At 42.3% G+C, this 22,033-nt stretch overlaps 1 protein-coding gene across 1 annotated transcript in view; it reads left to right on the top strand.

Moving 5' to 3' along the window:
• Window positions 1–5,069: 5,069 nt before the first annotated feature.
• The window catches only part of PDIA2 (protein disulfide isomerase family A member 2), a 114,369-nt gene continuing 97,405 nt past the window's right edge, over window positions 5,070–22,033 (top strand). Inside the window, exons 1-5 of the mRNA XM_075565230.1 lie at window positions 5,070–5,336; window positions 13,454–13,660; window positions 14,155–14,288; window positions 14,566–14,703; window positions 17,892–18,005. Coding sequence (XP_075421345.1) covers window positions 5,123–5,336; window positions 13,454–13,660; window positions 14,155–14,288; window positions 14,566–14,703; window positions 17,892–18,005 — 807 coding nt within the window. The 5' untranslated portion in view covers window positions 5,070–5,122. The remainder of the gene's footprint in view (window positions 5,337–13,453; window positions 13,661–14,154; window positions 14,289–14,565; window positions 14,704–17,891; window positions 18,006–22,033) is intronic.

A 22,033-nucleotide genomic window follows, 5' to 3' on the forward strand; every position in this document is an offset into this window, starting at 1 on the left:
TAGGTTAACTGTTTACCTCCTGGCACTTTTTGATACACACTCTGAGCTATGGGGAGCAAATGAATCATTGCCTCTGACTCCAGAAAGCTGCCTAAGCGATCACTACAGCTTGCTTAACATCCATGACAAAGTGGGACAATTGGTTAACCCCCTCATACCCACATGCAGCAGAACAAAAGTCGTTTTTTGAGCAAACATTTGTTATTACCTGCTTAGCAACATCATGACTGCAGCATAATCAGGGATAATTATATATGAACATAGCCACTAGTCCCTATCCTGGATCACTCATACAGTGTTAATACCCAGGCATAGACTTATATCAAGCATTCCACACTCCGCTGTGCCTAAACATGCGCCAGGATATCAGGTTTTAATTAGATTGTTTTTTTCTTGTTATCATTAATAAAATTTATTTATTTTGAGCTCTACCCCCAGTGAGTGCATCTTGTGGGATCCTTTCCTTGTTTCTAATTTACAAATCACACACACAAAAAATTGTTTATTAATGTACCTTTTTTTAAAATAGATTGGTCTTTGAGCAATTTGAAATATATACCCTTTACTGGGACCTTTTAGGTCTTCATTTGTTAGGATTTATGCGACTAGGTAGATATAGTCATAATGAGCTTACAGTGGTTTTTGTTTTCCATGTTTGGAATAGTAAATCATGAATTAAGAGCTAGACCAAGTTAGGTTTTGTTATGATTGGAATGCTCAAAAGGACAATTAATTGCTTAACAAATAGTCAATTATTTGAGACATAATTCATCTTGTTTTTTACATATATATATCCTTTATTTCTCATATTCCTATTGTTCATACTCATTGGATATCATTTTTGTATCATTGACTCTGTTGAGTGTATTGACAAATTAGAAAAAGCTGTCAGTAAATTCATATCTTCAGTCTTTCAATGTCCATTTGATGTGCAGCAAAACAAACCAAATTGCTACAAATGTATATACATTGTTTTCTATATATCATTTGGTTACATGTAACCATTTGACTTTGTTCTGAAGTCTGTTCAAAATAGAATGAATGTAAGGTAATCCTAATTATTGTCTAAAATGAAATGTCTCATATAATCCACCCCCCTGCTATTACTTGATTTTAACCCTTTAATGCATCTTTTTGCTCAATATCATTTAAATTTGTTTCATTACCACAGCAGGTAGAGGTTATAGAATAATTTTTGGTGAATAGTATTGTTGTCTTACCTCCCTGCAAGGTTTATTATAGTTGTATAAATGGTCATTTAAACATCTGATGTAACCTAATTGTTTTTACATAGGCAATGTCTTTGCCAAATTTCTGCCCTGACTCCTGGTAGTGGCTCATCAGGTGAGCAGAGCTCCCCTTGTCAATCAGGGGAGTGACTGCTCACACTGTGGGAATGATGTCACTTCCGGGTGGGTTAGTATTTCAGCTGACACGGCAGCAGGTAACATGTACTCTTTGAGAAAGGCCCATTGCGGCTGAAACGCGTTGGAGTTGCGGGGGGTGCCTCCCTCTCTCTCTTTTTTAACTTCCATGTTATAATAAAGAAGATTTTTTCACAGCACAGTCCAGCCTTGTTCACTTGCTGCGCAGCCGTGACCGCTGTCTTTCCTCCCCGGTGAGGTTATTTTGCCTGCTATTTCTACCATACAGCTTGGAGCACGCCGCAGATCAGACGGATTTAAAGACATATGTGAGTCATTTATTCCTCATTTGTTCCTTCATTGTGGAGACCCCAGGCGTTGTGGGTTACACTATGCGTGATTAAAGGGGTCTGGGTGGGTCCACGGACTTCCCCTTGACATCCCTAGACAATCACTGCTATACCACATACCTAATAGGGGCCATTTCATATTGTTCCTCCACACCCTGTCCATCTGGACACAGCAGCATTCTTTATTAGTCAATGTGGTTTTTAAACAAAGCCCTGCAGCACTGGCTTATTGAGTGGTGAATGTCCCTCAATGTTCTCTCTACCTATAATCACTAATCAACTATTAACCCTTGCCCTCCCGGATGGATCCCAGTGTTTGTGTGGTGCTGACACTGACATGATGATATTACATTGGAACAGGGGAACACACATTTACATGTAATGGCAAGGTTAAAACCACATTCCTGGACCGCAGTCCAGTTAACCCCTTGCCTCCCTGGTGAGGTCAGGGGGAGGCCATATGGGGTACAACCCCTTTAATACCGGGCCACTCCTCTCTCCCTCTACAGTGATTACCGACTCTTATCTCATTTGAGAAAATGTCAGCAACCAACCTCACTGATGATACCCATCAAGATTGAAACATGTCTGTGAGTGGGTTTACTGGCTTTGCATCTCCGAAGCCCTTGCTTAAAAGCTGTGTCTAAAGCAGCATGCATTGGCTAAGAGTTGCTCATGTAATGTGAGCTTGAGATAAAAGGTGGCAGTGTGTGCTCATTTGCATGTCATTTCCCAGAATCCCTTGCTGCAGTGGAAATAGTGTGTGCTGGGTGATAATGGTGAAAGACAGGGTTGCAGACCTGTCTAAGACATGCAAATGAATAGCCGGGGCCGAGGCTGGGGAAGACGACTGCGGGGGTGGCGGTGACGGCGACTGCGGGGGGGCCCGATGCTGCGAAGGGTGGCAGTGCTGCGGGGGGGGGGTGGTGGGACTGCAGGGCTGGCAGGAGTGCCCGGTGCTGCGGGGGCAGGATGGCCCGGTACTGCTTTGGGTGGTGGGACTGCAGGGGCAGGCGGGACGGTGCAGCGGAGGGCGGGACGGTGCAGCGGGGGGGGGGGGGACGAAGTGCTGCAACGGGAAAGCCCGTTGCAGCGTGGGGGGGGGAATGGCGGGACGGCCAGGAGGAGCGGTGGCGGGACGACCTGGTGCACCGGGGGGTGGTGGGATTGCCAGGGAGATGGCCCCGCTGCAGGCACCTGTACGGCACCACGATGCTGCTCCCGCCCGCACCGGAAGCTCACTTCTGGCGCTGCCAACAGGTAGACCGGTGCCGGGTGCCGCGTTTTAAAAAAAATTTTATTAACAGCCACGGCCACGCAGGGGGCCCGGGTTGCCGGGCCCCCCTGACTCACGGGGCCCGGGACACCAGTGCCCTTTGTCCCCCGCTGTTGGCGGCCCTGATAACAACACTCAAAACACTGGCGGCGTAAGCGGCCCAGCGATTTTTTTTTATGAAGGCTTCTAGAATAGGCCCCTAAGCATTCATTGTATCATCTGAGCAACTGCTTGTTGATAACATTTAATTCTGCAATCGCAATTACTGAAATAACCCTAATCCTCCAGTTTCTTGAAATGGGGTAAAGTTGTTTTTATTATGCCGCATAGCATAATGGGGTACATAGTGGAAATGGCAGGTTTCACATTGGAAGATTTCCATGCTATTCAGTGTGGGGAGTTTGTACATTCTTTATCCAGAAGAATCCTTGCTTGACCAGTCTCGTATAGTAGTTGGCGTCTGCACAGTAGAGATGGGCAAATATTTTTTGCAGATTTGGATGCGCCTTGAATTGGCTGGTTTCTTTGGTCTGCGGATTTCCGCCAATCAGTCTTAAAAGGAGTGATTTGTCTTTTCCAATTTTTTTTTTTATCACTGACAATCCAATCTGCGGAGTCCCCAATCTGCGGAGTCCCCAATCTGTGGAGTCCCCAATCTGCGGAGTCCCCAATCTGCGGAGTCCCCAATCCGCTGGTGGATTGTAAAAATCCAATCCGCAGAATCAGCAAAGGCGCGAGTAACATTTGGAAGCTGCAGACAGTAGTATATTTATTTTATAAATCATCTTTGAACAGGTAACGCTGTCTTGATCCAATCTGTGTGTCCATCAATTTTAGCCTGCATTTAAGCCATACAAAAGGGTGATTATCAGAAGTCTTATGTAATGATATAATGGTATCAGGTTTCCAACTCATGGATTAAACAAATTGCATTTGGCATGCAACCAAATACAGTATGCATGCCCCATCGTGGGTGAAGATGTATTACATAGTTACATAGTAGATGAGGTTGAAAAAATACATAGGTCCATCAAGTTCAACCTATGCTAAATTTAGACAACAGATACTTTATCCTTTATCTATACTTCCTTATTGGTCCAGAGGAAGGCAAGGTCATCCACACAGCCACCTGGAGGGTAAAATCCTGGCATATATTATTTATTCTAATTAGTCCAACTCCCCCCAGAACCAAAGAAAGACACTAAGGGCCTCATGCAGAGAGCAGCGCTATTTAGAATTGGAGAGGGGGAAAAATTGTAGCTTTTTTGGAGAGTTTTTTTTCTCCATATGCAGAAAGGGCAGAAAACTGCATTTACAAGCCTTTCTGCATATGGAGAGTTTCAACCAGCGCTATAAGCGCTGTTGAAACTAGTGGGGAAAAAATCGCGTTTTTTTTTCTCCCCTCCACCGGCCGCGGAGCGCCAGCTGCTTGGTGGAGAGGAAAAATGTTGAAAATCGCGCCATTTTTTTGGCGTGAACAGCCACTAGATGGCGATCGCGGCTCTCTGCATACGGCAGAAAAAAAACTGGAGAGATTAGAAACTCTCCAGCCGCGCGGCGAATTTCAGGAAAAAAAAAAAAAATGGCGCTTTTTTTTAAACTTGCCTTTTCCGGCGGTTTAAAGCTCCATTTTCGCCGGCAAATGGCGAGATTCCTTTTTGCGCTGCTCTCTGCATGAGGCCCTAAGGCATACAGGTAGGTATCAAGGCAAATGTGGTGCAATTCTGGGGCAAAAACATTGCTCCAATTTTTTTAAAGAAAATATCCTATTGATTTCAATGCTTTTTTTTTTAATAAATAAGCTTTTTATTTCTAATGAGCATGTGTACAATTAAGAATTTGGTAATGGCAAAAGTTTAAATAGCTCTCAGTTGATTTTAAATATACCTACAGTACATATGATTCCAATTTGCCCTTCAATGTTTGGCAGCACACACGTCAAGGTATGATAGGCTGGAGTAAATATTTAAACTAACGATATTATCCGTTTCAGAAACCAGTAGCAAAGTTACACGAATCCTGCTTTGCTGAGCGTCACCAGTTCTGTGCCTTTATCTGCTTTCATGCTGTTCCCTTTCCTTCTTTTCGTGTTGCTGCTGCTGTGTGTGAGTTAAGCACCTTGTTTTCTCATCATGAGATGGTTCCACCTGCTCCTGCTTTGCCTTTTTTTAGCTCTGAATGCTAGGGCAGAAGATCAAATAACTTCTGCAGAGGCCTCAGAGAACACAAGTGATGAAGAAAATCCAGCTTCAGATGTGCTTCTGAATGAAGACAATGTGTTGATTCTTAACAAGCAAAATTTTGACAAAGCACTCCGCGAGTATAAGTTCCTGTTGGTTGAGTTTTGTAAGTATGAAAACAAATGTATCAATTTGCTTGAATTTGACCCCAACTGCTGAGCACTGTATATAACAAGCATGCTAACAATGAAAATGCAATTCCACGCGTAACATGACTGGTTGTTCCCGGTGCCATTGTCTCTGTTAAGCAGCAGTCCTCACTGATTTTCACTTTTTTATTTTACATATTTTAAGAAATCTCTTCAAATCTGATGCTTGGTTCAGGAGATATAAGAATTAAAAATAATAAGTGTATGGGAAGTTAAAATGAATGTGTCCCCAGAGCTCATTACAGTCTAAGAAAGTTATGTTTTTAACACTAGAGAAATAAGAGCAGGACATTTGAATGGGGCAACATACAGTATTAACAGTACTGTATATGGGGTTATTTCATATAGGCTTCTAGGAAGTTGAGGGGGAATTGTGACATTTCACGTGATGAAGCTTGGCTTGTAGATCATTGAGTAAAAATGCCTTTAGTGACTGCCCTAAACCTGCATTAATAAAGCTAACCTTTTTCCTATTGATATATGATCATTTAAAAACTGAACTGGGTCCGCTTTCTTATTTGAAACAGGTAAGGATTACTATACTCAGTTTCTAGTGTTTCATTGAGCTGCAGGTAGAGACGGGCGCATTTATTTGGCAGATTTGGAGCTGCCTCGGATTGGCCGGTTCCGTTGGTCCGCAGATTCCTGCGGATCAGTCTCAAAAATGGTGATTTGCTTTTTGCGTTTTTTTTTCTAACACTGATAATTAATCCGTGGGTTCCGCAATCCACTGGCGGATTTTAAGAATCCGATGCGGAAACCAGTCCAAATCCGCTTTCCCGAGTTTGCATTCAAAATCCATTCCGTGGTGTAAAATCTGCCAACAAATTTTTACAGTTTCAAACTAACTGTAAAAAAATTATTCAAAACTACTTTTACTAATTTTTGTAAAAAGGCACCACCCATATGTAATCCATTTTAACGTGTCACTTCCATTCATATACTTCGATCCCTGTAGAGGATGTTTCCTTAAATATATCACCCTCAATTATCTGTCTTCCAAAACATAGTTACTAGCATATTCCAGTAAATAAAGATAGACCTTTAACGCTGAGAATGCTTATGAGGCAATTATTTTATCCATGCAGAGCGTTGACACTGTTATACTTAAGCTTGTCTTTGCAATGTTGACTTGGTGATCTCCCAAACCGTTTATTGTTCCACTTTAAAAAAAAAAAGTTAAGATGGACTTGCGGATGTAGCAAGACCCAACGTCTTCAGTGCCGCTGACTTTTGCTTTTCCTTCTGTGGCGCTTGGGATAATGTGCCTGTCCTACTACAGATGCAACTGCCGGTTTTAGACTGCTTGTCAAGGAAAATGTGTGACCACCTCACAGTAACTGGTGAGATGATCCACAGCAGGCTGCAAAGGCCCATCGGATTAACACAGCGGGGGTCCCAGCGTTTGAATGGGACTCGCAGCCCGGTAGTATTGAGTCCCATTAAAATGCAGAGACCCCCGCTGTGTTAATCTGATGGGCCATTAGTCGGGCTGTAGGAATCTCACAGCGGGGGATGGGTTTAAGTGCAGAATTCTCAAGGCAAGTGGTTTACAACCAGCAGTTTTAGCTATATATCTGTATTGCTTCATATTGCAGAGAGGGACTTACATTCAGGCAAAAGCATCCATAACACAATACATCTTTCAATATTCACCTTCTTTAGTATTTAACTGTAATCGATATTCATTTCTGGTGTTGTGATTTTTTATTGTTATGCTCTCTGAGTAATTTATCTCATTTAGGTAAAGGCATCCATTAAATGACTTGGTAATACTAGGCTTAAAGAACAATTAAGAGGCATTTATGAATGTATCAGTGTCAAAGTACTATTGCATCTTCAGTATCTTGCCCCATGTGAGTAATCTTTTGAATTGGGGAGAGCCAATGGTTGGCATAAGGGGGTGTTTTACAACACAAGGAAGGTCTGACACGTTATACCTCCTATTATGGGATATTTTATTACTTTCCCCTTTCTTGGCATCAAAAGCTTGACTGGTCAGAAACTCAAATAATTATCAGACTGTGTCAAATGTAAAACACTTTATTAACAAGTTTCTTATCAGCAGAAAATAATACCAAAAATGTACAATGTTGAAACATATCACTATAACCTGTAGGACCAGATAATTAAGGACCTACTTCAAAAGAATAACTGCCAGTGGGAAAATGATTGATTAAAATAGTACCAGATGGTGAAGCATTTATATATAATGGTGAAAATAAATGTATTTTACTATAGTTTTGTTCTTGTGCAAAAATACCACAAGATTAAAAAAAAACAAAAAAACATCTCAAATGAATACATTTAGCATCCTCATTATTTTCAGTGGGAAAAGGCAGGTGCAAAACGCAACAATCATAGAACAGGGGCAGCTGATTAACTGACCTTCAGCTTCCAGCTGGTTGTTTTCCCATTAAAATTATCTAACTCATCAAAAGCCATTTACCAGCCTGTGAAAGTTATTGGTAGTGTACAACAGACACAGTCCATGTTAAATAGCCTAGTGTCATCCCCACAATTATTCCAAATCGCCCCCAAAAATGAGATGAACTTTAAAACTCTGCACATACTGTATATAAGAATTGTATTAATTATTTGTAAAGATGTATTAAATATATTGGCAGCCCATTTTTATCAATTTAAGATTTCGAACTTTAATCAGGTATTTCACAAATTATGTTATACAAAGTAAAACAATTTACATCGTTAATTGCCTTGTTCTCGGTGGAACATTTTAAATTCATAAATGTAAGTATAGCAGCAAAACCCCCAAACCAGATGTGCCAAAATAGATCATGAGAAGCTACGGTACTAAAAGCACAATATCTACTTACAAAGGAAAATGTACTTCTAGCTCTTCATTGACACATGGTCTTAGTACAAAAAAACTCTACAAACAAAATTATTTAAGATTACACATACTGGGGATATGTATTGTGTCTTGAACTGAAGCATTGCTTCAAAGAGAGATGCAATTTGCGTCATTGTACCTCTTTATGACTGCATCAATTCAGTCTACCGTGCTCCATTTCCCTTCCAAATTGCACCAATTGCGCTATGAGCATTTGGGGACTGATTATAGGAGAAGATGGTTAGCTGCACCTATGTCTCGTGCAGTTTTAGTCTCTCTTTGTGTATAGTAATTTGACAGCTAGTTTAGCTGGTGCTAACTCTGCTCCTAAGACTCCTGCGTCAAATGTAAGAAGAAAAAAAAATCAAGCTACATACAGTACATATCTTGCTGAGACAAATGCAAGGTCTGTTTCATATTGGTAAATACCGTGTTTTATAAATAAGCTACTTTTTATATGAATTTATTTAACATTTTAGAAAAAAAAATTGCCTTATTTTTATGCAAGAAAGATGATTTATAAATTGTGTATTTAATTTTAGACAACTTTTCTATATATATTTGGAATATTTTTTGTGTTTAGGTGTATTAAGATGTATTGATATATGCAACACTGAAACAGATGTACAGTATAGTATATGTTTAACTGCAATATTTGTAAACATCAATCAAGATTTTAGTCAAATATGCGAATTGAAAACTCCATCATCAAGATTATTATTCTTCTTTGATTCAACTGACTTAATAAAATTAACTGATAATAGATTCTGTCCTTTAAGTTGTTTATTTAAATGTTTCCAAATTACTATTGTAATGAGCTCAGAAATGTACGACTATTGTATGAATGCAACATTTTATTGTCGGTTTGTGGGCGCCAGTGCAGAATATATTTTGACCCCAAATTACGTGGTGAGTAATACAAATGAGAAATTCACAAACCCTAATCTGGCCATTAGAGGGGCAGTCCAAACAAGACTGAAATATATAAAGGGCAACAACATGTTTAATATTTTAAATATAACCTATTAACAGTTTGTATAGTATTGTATAAGTATTGTAATTTTAGCATAAAATAAATCAAAGTTTGTTTACTGAGTACGCGTTTTATAAGTGAAACTTCTTTGCTTTTTGTCACTCTGAAAAGTCTTTGATTCAAACAAAAAAATAAATATAAAAATACAATTTTAGAGATAAAACACAAAGAAGTTTGATTTCGAAAGGCACATCCTCTTTTTTTTTTTTTTTTTTTTTTTTTAAATAATTATTACAATGACTATATTATTGGAATCTATATACAATTCATGTGTAATATATTTACACACCTTGTATGTTATTCACTTCTGGCTTTTTTTTAATTATAAATGGTGTGTGTGTTTAGCCAGAGAGAGTGTGTGTGTGTGTCTGTGTGTCAGTGTGTCTGTGTGTGTGTCTGTGTGCAGCCAGTGTGTATGTGTGTGTGTGTGTAGCCAGTGTGCGTGTGTGTAGGCAGAGAGTGTGTGTAGCCTGTGTTTGTGTGTGTGTAGCCAGAGAGAGTGTGTGTATAGCCGGTGTGGGTGTGTGTGTGTAGCCAGAATGAATGTGTGTGTGTGTGTTTGTAGCCAGTGTAACACCTTTTGCCCCCCCCCCCCTATCGCAGATGGGGACCATGTGGAGAAATACAATTGTGTTACCGGGTGTGGTGCGTTACCTGATAGGCTCACAGAAGGCCTGAACCTCCGCCACTGGGAGCCTGGGGTTACCTGATCATTCGTTGAACACAGCGCCTCCACCTGTAAGGGCTCCCACCTTAGTGGGATGGTCCTCTTACAGGAACCACAATAATAAAACACGCACACAGTGTATGCTAATAACTGTTTACTATTGCTAATACTAATAACTTCGGTACCTGTACCACACAGAATAATGCATATAGTCATACACATAGAAGTGCACTGGGTGCACACATCACCATAAATATTCCCTCCTCCAAAGTACTTGGGTGCTGGGCACCAATCCCCTGATGTCCCTTTATGTCCACACCCACTCAATGTGTTGGAGAGAGCGCTATCCCTTTAAGTGTTAGTGCACAACTAAAGGTACCTGCCCGGGGCTCCAGCCCACGGGTGCCGCTATTCAACTGGGTTTGGATCCGCCTGATCCGATGTGATGTCCTCCTACGCGTGGGGTGAATTCCGGCGTGGATAATATCACCGCTGCTCCGCACCGTCTGTACCTTGGTGGGGATCCGTCTGCAGACAGCAGGCCGCAGTCGCTGCTTGGCGTAGCCTCCGTGAAGATAGTCTATATATATTTGAGTCTCTGAGAAGGTAGTCTATATATATATACAGGGGTCTAAGCCCAGACCCAGAAATCAGGCTGCGCGCCACAGAGTGTATCTTTACTTAACCAAATAGCTAAAGGGGCAGATCTCCTTCTCTAAGGCCTGTCCCTGACGCAACCATCAAACTGGGACAAGGGTAACCGTTATCTGGGGCCTTTGGGGGGTTATCTGGCCTAGTGCAAGGGGCTACTGCTCCCCTGCACCCTCACTCACTAGCTCTCTGCTCCAACTGCCCACTCCCAACTGCCAACTGCCAAATGTATCTAAAAGCAACTGCCGAGAATCCTTGAGCCCTATTGGCTGTTCTGGGTTACCTGGGGCTTTCCTCCCTCGGCCGCATGGGAGTTGTAGTCTCGTGGAGGCTGCTGTAACTTTGGGGCCGCGCGCGCGATTGCACTGCGCGACTTTGGAATGTCCGCCGCAACTTCCGCACTTCACTGCGCATGCGCGACTACTGTGCCCACGCCTGCAAACCATCATGGCGGCCCCCGCTAGCCGGGTGCGTCGCCGAGCCTCCTGAGGCTCAAAACGCTCCCACCTTCGGCCCCCACCTTTGGAAATAGCCGACGGGTCCGTCGCTGGGTCCGGCGGCACCCGCGAACGCGCTGAGGCAAAGGAGGGGGTCTCTGGGAGCCAGAGGGGACCGGGGCTACACCAGTATCTGTGTGTGCAGCCAGATTCTGTGTGTGTTTGTGTGTGTTTTTGTAGCCAGAGTGTGAGTGTAGCCTGTGTGTGTGCGTATGTGTGTGTGTTTGAAGCCAGTGTGTTTGTAGCCAGTGTGTGTGTGGCCAGATAGTGTGTGTGTTTGTTTATGTAGCCAGTGTGTGTGTATGTGTGTAGCCAAGTGTGTGTGTAGCCAGATTGAGTATGTGTGTTTGTAGCCAGTGTTGTGTGTGCAGCCAGAGTGTGTGTGTGCGTGTGTGTGTAGCCAGAGTGTGTGTGTTTGTAGCCAGTGTGTGTGTTTGTGTGTGTAGCTAGTGTGTGTGTGTGTGAAGCCAGAGAGTGTGTGTGTGTGTGTGTGTGTGGCCAGAGTGTGTGTAGCCAGTGTGTGTATGTGTAGCCATTGTTTGTGTGTGTGTGTATAGCCAGAGATTGTCTGTGTGCAGTGTGTGCAGCCACAGTTTGTGTGTGTTTGTGTGTAGCCTGAGTACAGGCACATGAGCGCCTCTGCGCATGTGCTGGCGGTTATGGGTGGCTCTGCGTATGTCTGTGCTGCCGGCTTCTTCTGCCCATGTGTCAGGCACGTATGAGGTGTACATGAGCACCTCTGCACTCTCCTCCTCCTCAGTGCATTCGCCGGCCTCAGCGCTTGTGCTGGTTGCCGCGGACGACTCTGCCCATGCGCAAACTGTTGGTGAGGTAAGTGTTGTGAGGGCAGCTTCTGTGCATGTGTGGCCCGATGGCCTCATCTGCCAGCACTGACGTCACTTCCATAACCTACTTCCGTCTTATTGAAAGGAGATTTGGTGCCGGCAAAGAAGCTTCAATGAAAAAATATTTCTAGAGATTTATTAATTATGCTGACATAATTTAAGTGAACAGAAATTGAGTATGTAGCAGGGTTCCCCCTGGCCCCCTTACCTCCGCCAGATTGCAGGGACCCCCACGACATTTCGGGCTGCTGCAAGGGCGTCGCCGGGGGCTCCCGGCGGCGTCGGAGGCAGGGTGCCACCATGTTTGCTGTGCTCGTGCATGCGCAGTATAGCCACAGGAGTAGCGGTGGCCATGTTGGGGTTGGTGCGACCGTTCGCGCATGCGCAGGAGATTGCGTGACGCGCGGCCATTACACTGTCGCGCATGCACAGATAGAGATAGCGGCAGCCATTACAATGTTGCGCATGCGCAGTGCAAATAGCGCACGAGGCCCCAATACAAAAGAGGTCTGCAAGGGACTACAAGCCCCAGGATGCTTAGGAGTAGGTAGGCCACCTGACGCCAGGAAGCCAATCACTAGGCCAGATATCCATAAGGAGATAGATACATTTGGCACGCTCAGGCAGGAAGTTTAGTAGGAGCTGGGACACAGAGAGGGGAGGGTGTATATGTGCAGGGAGGCAAGTAGCCTCTGCACTAGGCCAGAAGTCTCCCCTTAGGCCCTACTCACCCTCAGCTTGTGGCTGCTACATGGACATCCCCTAGGATAGGGACAGGGTCCTGTAGAGCATCTTAAGTGAGGGTCCAGCCAGGAAGAGCGAATATCCTGGCCACTGTTGTTTGAAGGTGGATCATCCTCTGTAGTACCAGAGGCAGAGACTGTTCAGTGGTGGATTCCTCCATGCAGGAGTCATCCATCACAGAGGCGGACCGCAACGTAGGATCGTCCAGGAAAGGGATCCCAAGTACAGATCATCTGCATGCCTGGGTGTGGACACACCCGGCAGGTACAGTCAAGTCACCAAGTGCACCAACTATACACCTCATCTTAGTGGGCAGCGCTGTTCCACACTTGGTTGGGGCTGTAGGACTCTTGGGACACTTGGGTAGATAGTGGTGGGGTTACGGCCCAGTGAGATTCAGGGTCATAGAGGGACACTATTGTGATGTGTTGAAGTTGTTGTTATACTTACCTGCATATAGTAAACTGTTTATATATACTCTGGTGTATGTGGTTACTGTATGTGGGTCCTGTGTCAGTGGTTATTCTACACTCTAGGATCCTGCACAGGTGGAGGTACTGTAAGTACGTTCCAGGATACACCCCAGGTTCCCATCAGCGGAGCCTCATGCCTCCTGTGAGCCTGACAGGTATTGCACCACCTGGTAAAACCTGTAGATTTCCCCACAGGGTCCCTATCTGTGATTGGGGGTGGGGGGATGGAGGGGGAGTGTGTTACAAGTACATAGAAGTATTTGCACTTTTTGATACATTTTGTAACTAAGGACTCCTTTTTATGTCCAAGATGCTCCATGGTGTGGTCATTGCCAAGCTCTTGCCCCAGAGTATGCTAAAGCTGCAGAAATTCTAAAGAACCAATCAGCAGAAATGAAGCTTGCTAAAGTGGATGCAATAGAGGAAAAAGAACTGAGCACTGAGTTTAATGTGAATGGATACCCCACAATCAAATATTTCAAGGAGGGAAACAGAACAAACCCCATTGATTATGGAGGTAACCAAAATGGACTTTTTTCTAAATAATTTAATTCTGTGTTATAGGAAAATGTTGTATGTAATCCAATTATTTCACGTCTTAAATCTCAAATACAATAATTTATTGTGAGTACAATGCATCCTAATTTTTTTTATTCTTCAAATTATATCACAAATTTCTACACTATATTATTTTCTTTTTTTCTCCTCTTTTAATTTCCCATCTATTGTATGACCAGATCCACAAATTTGTGCTGGGCTTTAGAACACCTTTACTCACATTCAAATGAATAGGAGTAAAGACTTGCAAAAGCTAAGCCCCTTTTTGTGGATCTGGACCTGTATGTGCCTATTTTTTTGAGAATAAACATTTTTTAAGACGACCCATGAAGAAATTCCTCTTTTTTTGAGGCAGTACTGTATGATGGTACTCAAATGCTAATTTAAAGATTTGACTGCTAAACGGTGTGGATTAAATACACCTACGAAATATCGGGTTACTTGATTTCCTAGGTAGGAGAGATGCCGGTGGCTTCGTGAAGTGGATGATGAGAAGGGTGGAACCTCTTGCTGTGATTCTTGATAGTGTATCAAGTGCAGAGAAATTGGTCAGCTCCAAAGAATTTGTGGTTATTGGTTTCCTCAAGGTAAGGTACTCCTTGTTTTGTCTTTGTTCTTGTTTGTTTGCATTTGGGTACATTTAGTTAGTGGTTGAAGAGATGTTTGTGTTTACAAATTAGTTTACTTTAATTCGATCCTAAATACCTGTTCATGTTTTTCCATTTCCTCCTTTTCCTCCCAATAGATGTTTATATTATATTCTTATTACTACTATCATCTGGCAATCTCGTATAATCTCTCAGGCAAGTAGGGTACCATGTGGCATAATGAGACGTTTATTAACTAAAATATACTTTTCCTCAGGACACTACAGAAGCAGATGTGAAAGTGTTTTATGAAATAGCTGAAAATGATGTGGACTTCAACTTTGCTATCACAAATAAAGAAGAAATATTTCAGAAATTCGGGGTAACAAAGGATACAATCATCTTTTTCAAAAATGTATGGACCTTTTCATTTATTTACATAAATGTTGCTGGTAATAATGTGTTTTTTTTTTTGCTGTATGGTATAAATTCACTGTTTAAACGCAATAATTACATATATTTTTTATTTAGTAAGGTTTGTTAACAGCCAAACCATTTTATTTCTATAGCAGAAATCAAAAACAAAACATATTATAATGACAATTCCCCTACATGTATTTGTTATGTTCATACATCACTGACACCTCATTTCAACAATGTTGCACTTCACTATAAAAACTGTGGAACACATACAGTAAGACTTTTTTGTAGGTGTAAAAGTTGTGTCTGCCCTTTTAACAAAGTATACTCATTTAGGGAATACTTTGGTCAATACTTTATCTTAACTAAACCTTGGTTGTCAATAAAAATGTTTATATTAATTTGTTGTATATTCACACACAATTGATGATACATGCACTACTGGACTTAACCACAATGTGGTAGCAAATCTTATCTATAACAAACTATATGGTTCAATGAATATAAAGACTATAAACCAAGTATATGTCCATGCTAATACATACTGTACAGTATGATGGCTAATTTTGCCTGTTTTCTGGTAAATGGGTTTGCTCCTTTCAAATGTTGCTAATGTGAGCCAAAGGTCAGTATGCTACATGGGATGAGGTCGGTTTTTTTTTATCCCTGGTTCATTATGAGATTTCATAAACTTGCATAAACTAATAATGATGTTTTACTTCCCTTCCTCCGAAGACATAGTTTTGTTAACATCTAAGAAACTTATTTAATACAGGTAAGTATGTATTAATAAATGGGTAAAATGTTAAGGGCGAATTTCAGTATGATTTTATTGCTCTTTTCCTTAAATTCAAACAGTGGAACTATGTTTTCAGGGAAAATAAAAATATATTCAATGGAGTTATTTATGTATGTATGTCTTTATTTATATAGTGCCTTCTATGTACATAGCGCTTCACAGCAGTAATACACGTGACATAATAAAATAACACAAGAAGCGCTTGAGACATTAAAGTCAAATTATAAAAAGGAGTCTCTGCATCAAAGAGCTTACAATCTAAGTTGTAAATAGGAGGAATGTACAGAGAGACTAGGAAGGTGTTCTGGTTAGTGTGTTTGAAAGGGGACAAGGTCGATGTATGAGGTGTATATTATCAGCCCCCAAAGCTACCCATATGCTTCCTTAAGCAGGTGTGTTTTTAAGATGGGTGTTAAAGGTGGATAGAGAGGGTGCCAGTCAGATTTTGATAGGAAGGGCATTCCAGAGGTTAGGAGCACCGAGTGAGAAAGTTTAGGCGTCAGAGGGCTTTGGATACAAAAGAGGTAGACAGAAGACATCCTTAAGCAGAACTCAAGAGTCGGGCGGCGTATATCGAGAAATTAGGGCTGAGATGTAAGGAGGAGAAGAAGAGTGTAAAGCCTTAAAAGTGAGGAGAATTTTGTGTGTAATACAGAATTTGATAGGAAGCCAGGTGAGGGATTTCAGCAGGAGAGGCGCTGAGACAGATTTAGGAGAAAGTAAAGTGATTCTAGCCACAGCGTTTAGGATAGATTGTAAGGGAGGCCGGAATGCCAACAGTTGTAAGTTACAATAGTCGAGACGGGAGAGAATGAGGGCTGGCGTTAGAGTTTTAGCAGTAGAGCAAAAGAGGAAAGGGTGAATCTTTGTCATGTTACGGAGTGACACCTAGGCAATGTGATTGTGATACTGGGTGTATGATACTGCTGCCAACAGTAATGTAGTAATTAAGGGAGCAGTAGGGCCAGGTTTGGGAGGAAACATGATGAGCTTTGTCTTTGACATGTTAAGTTTGAGTCGACGGAGGGCAATCGAGAATGATATAGTGGAGAGACATTCAGAGTCTTTGGTCTGTACAGCGGGTGTAAGGTCAGGAGTTGAAAAGTCAATTTGTGAGTCATCAGCATAGAGGTGAAATTTGAACCCAAGAGATGTGATAAGGTCCCTTAGAGAGAGTGTGTACAGAGAAGAGGTACCAGGAAAGACCACTGGGGTACCCCCACAGAGAGATCAACAGAGGAGGAGGTGTTGGCAAACAAGACACTGAAAGTATGATGGGAGAGGTAAGAGGAAATCCAGAATAGAGCTCTGTTATGGATACCAAGAGTACAGACAAAGTGAAGGAGAAGAGGGTGGTCCACAGTATCAAATGCTGTAGAGAGGTCAAGTAATATGAGCAGAGTGGAGTGTCTTTGGCAGCATGGAGGTCATTAGTTATTTTAGTGAGGGCTGTTTCGGTGCAGTGAGCAGTGCAGAAGCCAGATTGTAGAGATCTAGAAAAGAGTAGGAGGTGAGAAAATGGAGTAAGCAAGAGAACACAGGCATTAAAGGAGATTAGAGGCAAAGACAAGAGAGAGACAGGACGATAATTAGAGAGACATGCATGGTCAAGCTTGCTGTTTTTGAGAAAGGGTATAACTGTTGCCGGTTTAAATGAGGAGTGAAAGGTAGAGGGAGGATTTGAAAATATGTTTGATTGTAGGGATTAGAGCAGGAGTAAGAAGGTTGAATAGATGCGAGGGAATGGGGTCAAGAGGGCAAGTGGTAGAGGGAGAAGAGGAGATCAGTGACACATTCTCCTCTGTGACAGGATAAAAAGAGATGAAGAAGGCAGGTGGCGAGTTAGAAAGAGGTGTAGAATGTGAGGAGGATACAGAGGGGATGTCTTGACGAATGAAATCCACCTTTGTCTTGAAATAGTCAGCAAAGTCCTGAGGGGAACTGGAGGGAAAAAAAAGGTAAGATTGTAGTCTGACTAGAGAGTCAAAGACAGAGATCAGAGGCGGAGGCGGAGTGGGTTAAACTTGTGAGTGTTAATTAGTGAAGAAAAGTAGGTTTGTTTAGCCTGGGAGAGGGCAGAGTTCAAACTGGATAAGATAAATTTGTAGTCCATCAATGTTCAGTGGTTTAGACTGAAATACTGAGTACCCCCAAATACTTCTATATAGGCAGCTAATATGAACGTTTACTTAAAATGTACTACAGTACATAATTACTAAAACAGTAATTGCTCAATGTGCTATCGGCTTCTTTTCTCACATATTGATTTGATGGACTTTTTTCTTCCGTTCCTATTTGACAACATAATTCTATTTTTCAATTAGTTTCCTTGTTTCTTTTATTCTTTATTATGATGTAACCTTTTTTGGTTTATCTTTACCTAGACTGTTGAAAAACATGAATTTCAAGTAGATGAAGAACTTGGTGTAGACAAAGAAGAACTTTACAGATTTCTCATGGTAAACAGCATGGACCTAGTAACGGAATATAATGTTCAGGTAATGCATGACTTCTACATTTAAACGTAATACAATATAAAAGTAAAATCAAATGATCTGTCAGCACATATTACTCCGAATACACAATTATGGCTGTCATCTTCAAAAGTAATACAAAGGAGATTATAGATGGCACACCACTCGTGGTATTTGGTCTGAGGAAGGGACTGCTTGTCCTGAAACGTTACCATTGTTAGCTCTGATGCATTAATACATTTGAAATCATTTGATTCCACTACAATTTGTGTGCCTCTTCCTTTCTCCTATCATCAAAAGTAAGAATAAAGACTCATTGGTCTTAAGAAGGTTGTACTAGGTTTGTGCTGGGACCTTCACCTATACACTGTAATTAAAAAATGCAGAGACTGATTGTGACGGTGAGGGGGTAACCAGGCCATCAATAAAAAGTATTATGCCTGGCTGGTTACCTCTGAACCATATTTGTGGGTTTAGAGTGTCAGCTCTTGGACTCATTGGTTGTACATGAAATGTATGTGATTGTGCAACAATAAAGAATTTATGTGTGTTTTACCTTTCCAGGAGTGCTAACTGGTGGAGATTCATAGACTATGAGTTTCAAGGGGGGTTTTGCAGTAAAAGTATTGTCACATTGGGGCCCAGAGTTGCTGGCCACTCCAAAAATGTATCCGGGAATCAAGTCAGATTCCCGGGGACATATAGGAACAGACCTCTGGTCAAAATCCTCCCTTGAAAAACAGTTATGCGACTCACCGCCAAGTTCCCTGCTTCAGCACAGACCAGAAAGGTAAAATGGTCATAGGGATGTGAGATGTCCCTGACACAGTCAAGAGGTCCCTATGTTAAGGGGGATACTTATTTAATGCCCAGGTCACCCAGAAGCTGTATAGGGCATGACTCACCACAAAGTTCCCTGCTTCAGCACAACCCAGAAAGGTAAAAGGGGCAAAGGGATGTGAGGTGTCCCTGACCCAGTCAAGGGGTCCCTAGTATAAGCGGAGGATGCCCAGTTGAAGCCCAGATCACCCTGTACCCAGTATTGGGGTTCAGGGTGTGCTCTAGTTATATATAAGACTGTGAGGTTTTGTTAAAGTCTAAAGTCAGGTTTTGCAGAGTGTGAGGCATATGGCTAGTGGGACTAAAAAGTTCAAGTTCTCATTCTATCCCTCATCACCAAAAAGACATAGACATTTTAGCAGCATAAAAGTGTAAGGTATATTTTATTAAACAAAGTGTGTTAAGTACATGTATGCTTTGTGCACAGTAAAATGAGGCACAGGGATGGAAAGTGTTCCTGTAGCTGCGGGGATCCCTAGGTAACATTGGAGTACCCCAGTTAGTGCCAAGGTGTCGCAGAACCGGTACAGGCAGTCCTCGTTTTACAACGCTTCGCTTTACAACGAATGGCTTATCCAACGCTATGCAATGCATCCCTATATTCATTTTTACAACGCCAAAATGGCTTATCCAACGCTCTTACGATGCTTTGCAACGTTGTGTATGTGTGTATATATACACATTCACATAAACAACGTTACAAAGCGTCGTAAGAGTGTATATATATAATATAATACTATTTAATATTATATTATACTATATAATATATTATTTATTATGTTATATTATATATAATACAGTATATACACTATATAATTTATGTGTGTGCTGCATATCTTATTGCCTGCATAAAATATTTGGTGTATTTTAGTGTTAAAAATGCCTTCAGGAACAGAACCTTTCATTTAAACAGTGTTCCTATGGGAAAACGTGTTTCACTTTACAACGTTTCGCTTTACAACGCCATTTTGAGTAACGCATTGTGTCGGATAACCGAGAACTGCCTGTATTGGGTTGTGGGTTATGGAACTCGCCTGTAAAGTATGGAAACCCTGACCTGTTTATGGGCGTTTAGGGTCCCCAAGGTTTATACTTTATTAAAGTAAGGTTCAGAGGGTGTTATACTGTATGTATAAAAATCCATGCATAGGAGACATGATGTCTATACCTAGCCTTCTGGCTTCAAAGGGAATCCAGGAGGTGGAGGGGTCGAACCATTTAGTGAGCAGGAAAAGGCCAGGTGTCAGTTCTAGAGAACAGAGGGCACCCCAATGGGGCCCTGATTGTGACACCAGACTTAGCGGAGCCGGCCAGGGGTTAGCTGGAGGGAAGTTGCTCCTTGTAGGAATATGTCCCATTGGCTGATTCATATTTGCAGCCCACACGTTTTTTTTAAGCTGGCTCAACACGCCTGTGCCTGTGACATCATCAGCCAGGTGAGCCCTGCTCTGATTGGCTACTGAGAAATTTCTCACGCTTTTGATTGGGCTGTAGGTTTCTGTGAATTAAACTGAGAGGTTTTAAAAACCCTTACGCAGCTCAGATTTTCAGTTTCTAAGTTGTTTCTAGTTTTCTCTCAAAGTTTTCTAAGATTCTAAGCAGCAAGTGATTTCCAGCCCTTTGGAGAGAGAGGGGAGCTGAGGCGTTTTAAGGGTAAACTTTGGACTGATAAGCCCTACACCTGGGAAAGTATAGTTTTTCAACCTCAATTCCAAGTAAGTGTGTCTGTTTCAATGGAATAAATGACAATTTGTTTTACTTCTTGGTTTTTCTCAGTGATATGATCCTGGTATAAAGATGTAATTTCCTGGTCTCCCGTAATACTGATCTCTATAGGAGTAGAGTTTCCATGTTAACTTTGCTCTTCCTTAGTATGCACTATTTTCACATAAGGTACAGAACATTTATCAAAAATGCATATAAAAAACTGCCCATCATCCTCCCCAACCTGTTTGATACCTTACTAAATACGGCAACTTATTTGACTTCAGTATAAACCAGTCCAAATCTACGGCCCTCAGCCTTGGTTTACCAGCCGCTACAAAAAATGTACACAACCGACACACTTTATCACACTGCGGCCAGATCCGCAAGCCGGGAGATTTCCCGGCTTGCTAGTGGCAGCCCCTCGGCGTGCCGCGCGTCACCGATGCGCGGTCACGCGTCATCGGGAGCCTGCGCCCCCTGCACGCGCGTCCAGGGCTCCCCGAGGGAGCCCTGGTGTCCCGCGATGTGGGGGACGGCGGCAGGGGGTTCCGGGGGACCCGGCGGACCCGGCAGCGGGAGGGAGAGCGCCCCGATCGGAGGGCGCTCTTCCGCTGCTTCGGCACGCGCCCGGCACCCTTCCGGCACGCGCCAGGTTACTGCTGCGGCCGAGAACGGGCAAATGCTCGAATAAACTCGGCCGCAGCAGTATATCTTTAAACTTTCTCCGATGGGAAAAGCACATGATCCCTTATCTGGGCATACATGTCACTAACTCATATGCATCTCTATACAAGTGAAGTGAAGGAGTAGCTCTTCCAGATTTGTGATCTTACTATTATGCATCCCAATATAGTTTTGAGGGTGTCTGGGCCCTTGTTGATATCAAGATGGATTTTATGTCATTTTGACTCCTTAAGGTATACAGAGACTTCTCACAGCTTTCCCATCCAACTTTGAAGCACTCTCAAATCTTCTGGGATCAGAATAAGTTTACACACAACCTTAAGTCTCAAAACGTTTTAACCGTGCCTTTATTCCATAACCCGGAGTTTCTCCCGGGAGTAAAGAAGTCAGCATTTGATGCATGGTCTGCTGCTGACATCTGCAAACCAAAAGATTTGATATCCAGGGATAAGCTGATTTAATTTGAGACTCTCATAGAGAAAGGGCCTTCTTAAGAGCCGTACAGCTACAGTATTTCCAGTTGGCTCATTTTGTCTCCAAAACAATGGCCCTTTCCAGACTCCTTCCTCCACATATTTGAAAGCCTTTTTAGTAGAGGGGTCAGTTGTGTTGGTTTGATATCCTCCATATACCAAATCATTCTCAACCTAAATATAGAAACTAAAAGTAGATTTATGCAGCTCTGAATTATTCTACTCCGCTGAGGCTACATAAAAAGTACACAGGAGTTTCCCATATTTGCTTGAGGGCCGGTGGTCAGGTTGGCTTCCTTAAATCTATTTGGTGGGATAGCCCTATGATTATTGTCTATTATCTTTGAT

The sequence above is a fragment of the Ascaphus truei genome, chromosome 11 (genome assembly GCF_040206685.1).
Source record: "Ascaphus truei isolate aAscTru1 chromosome 11, aAscTru1.hap1, whole genome shotgun sequence".
Lineage (NCBI taxonomy): Eukaryota > Metazoa > Chordata > Amphibia > Anura > Ascaphidae > Ascaphus > Ascaphus truei.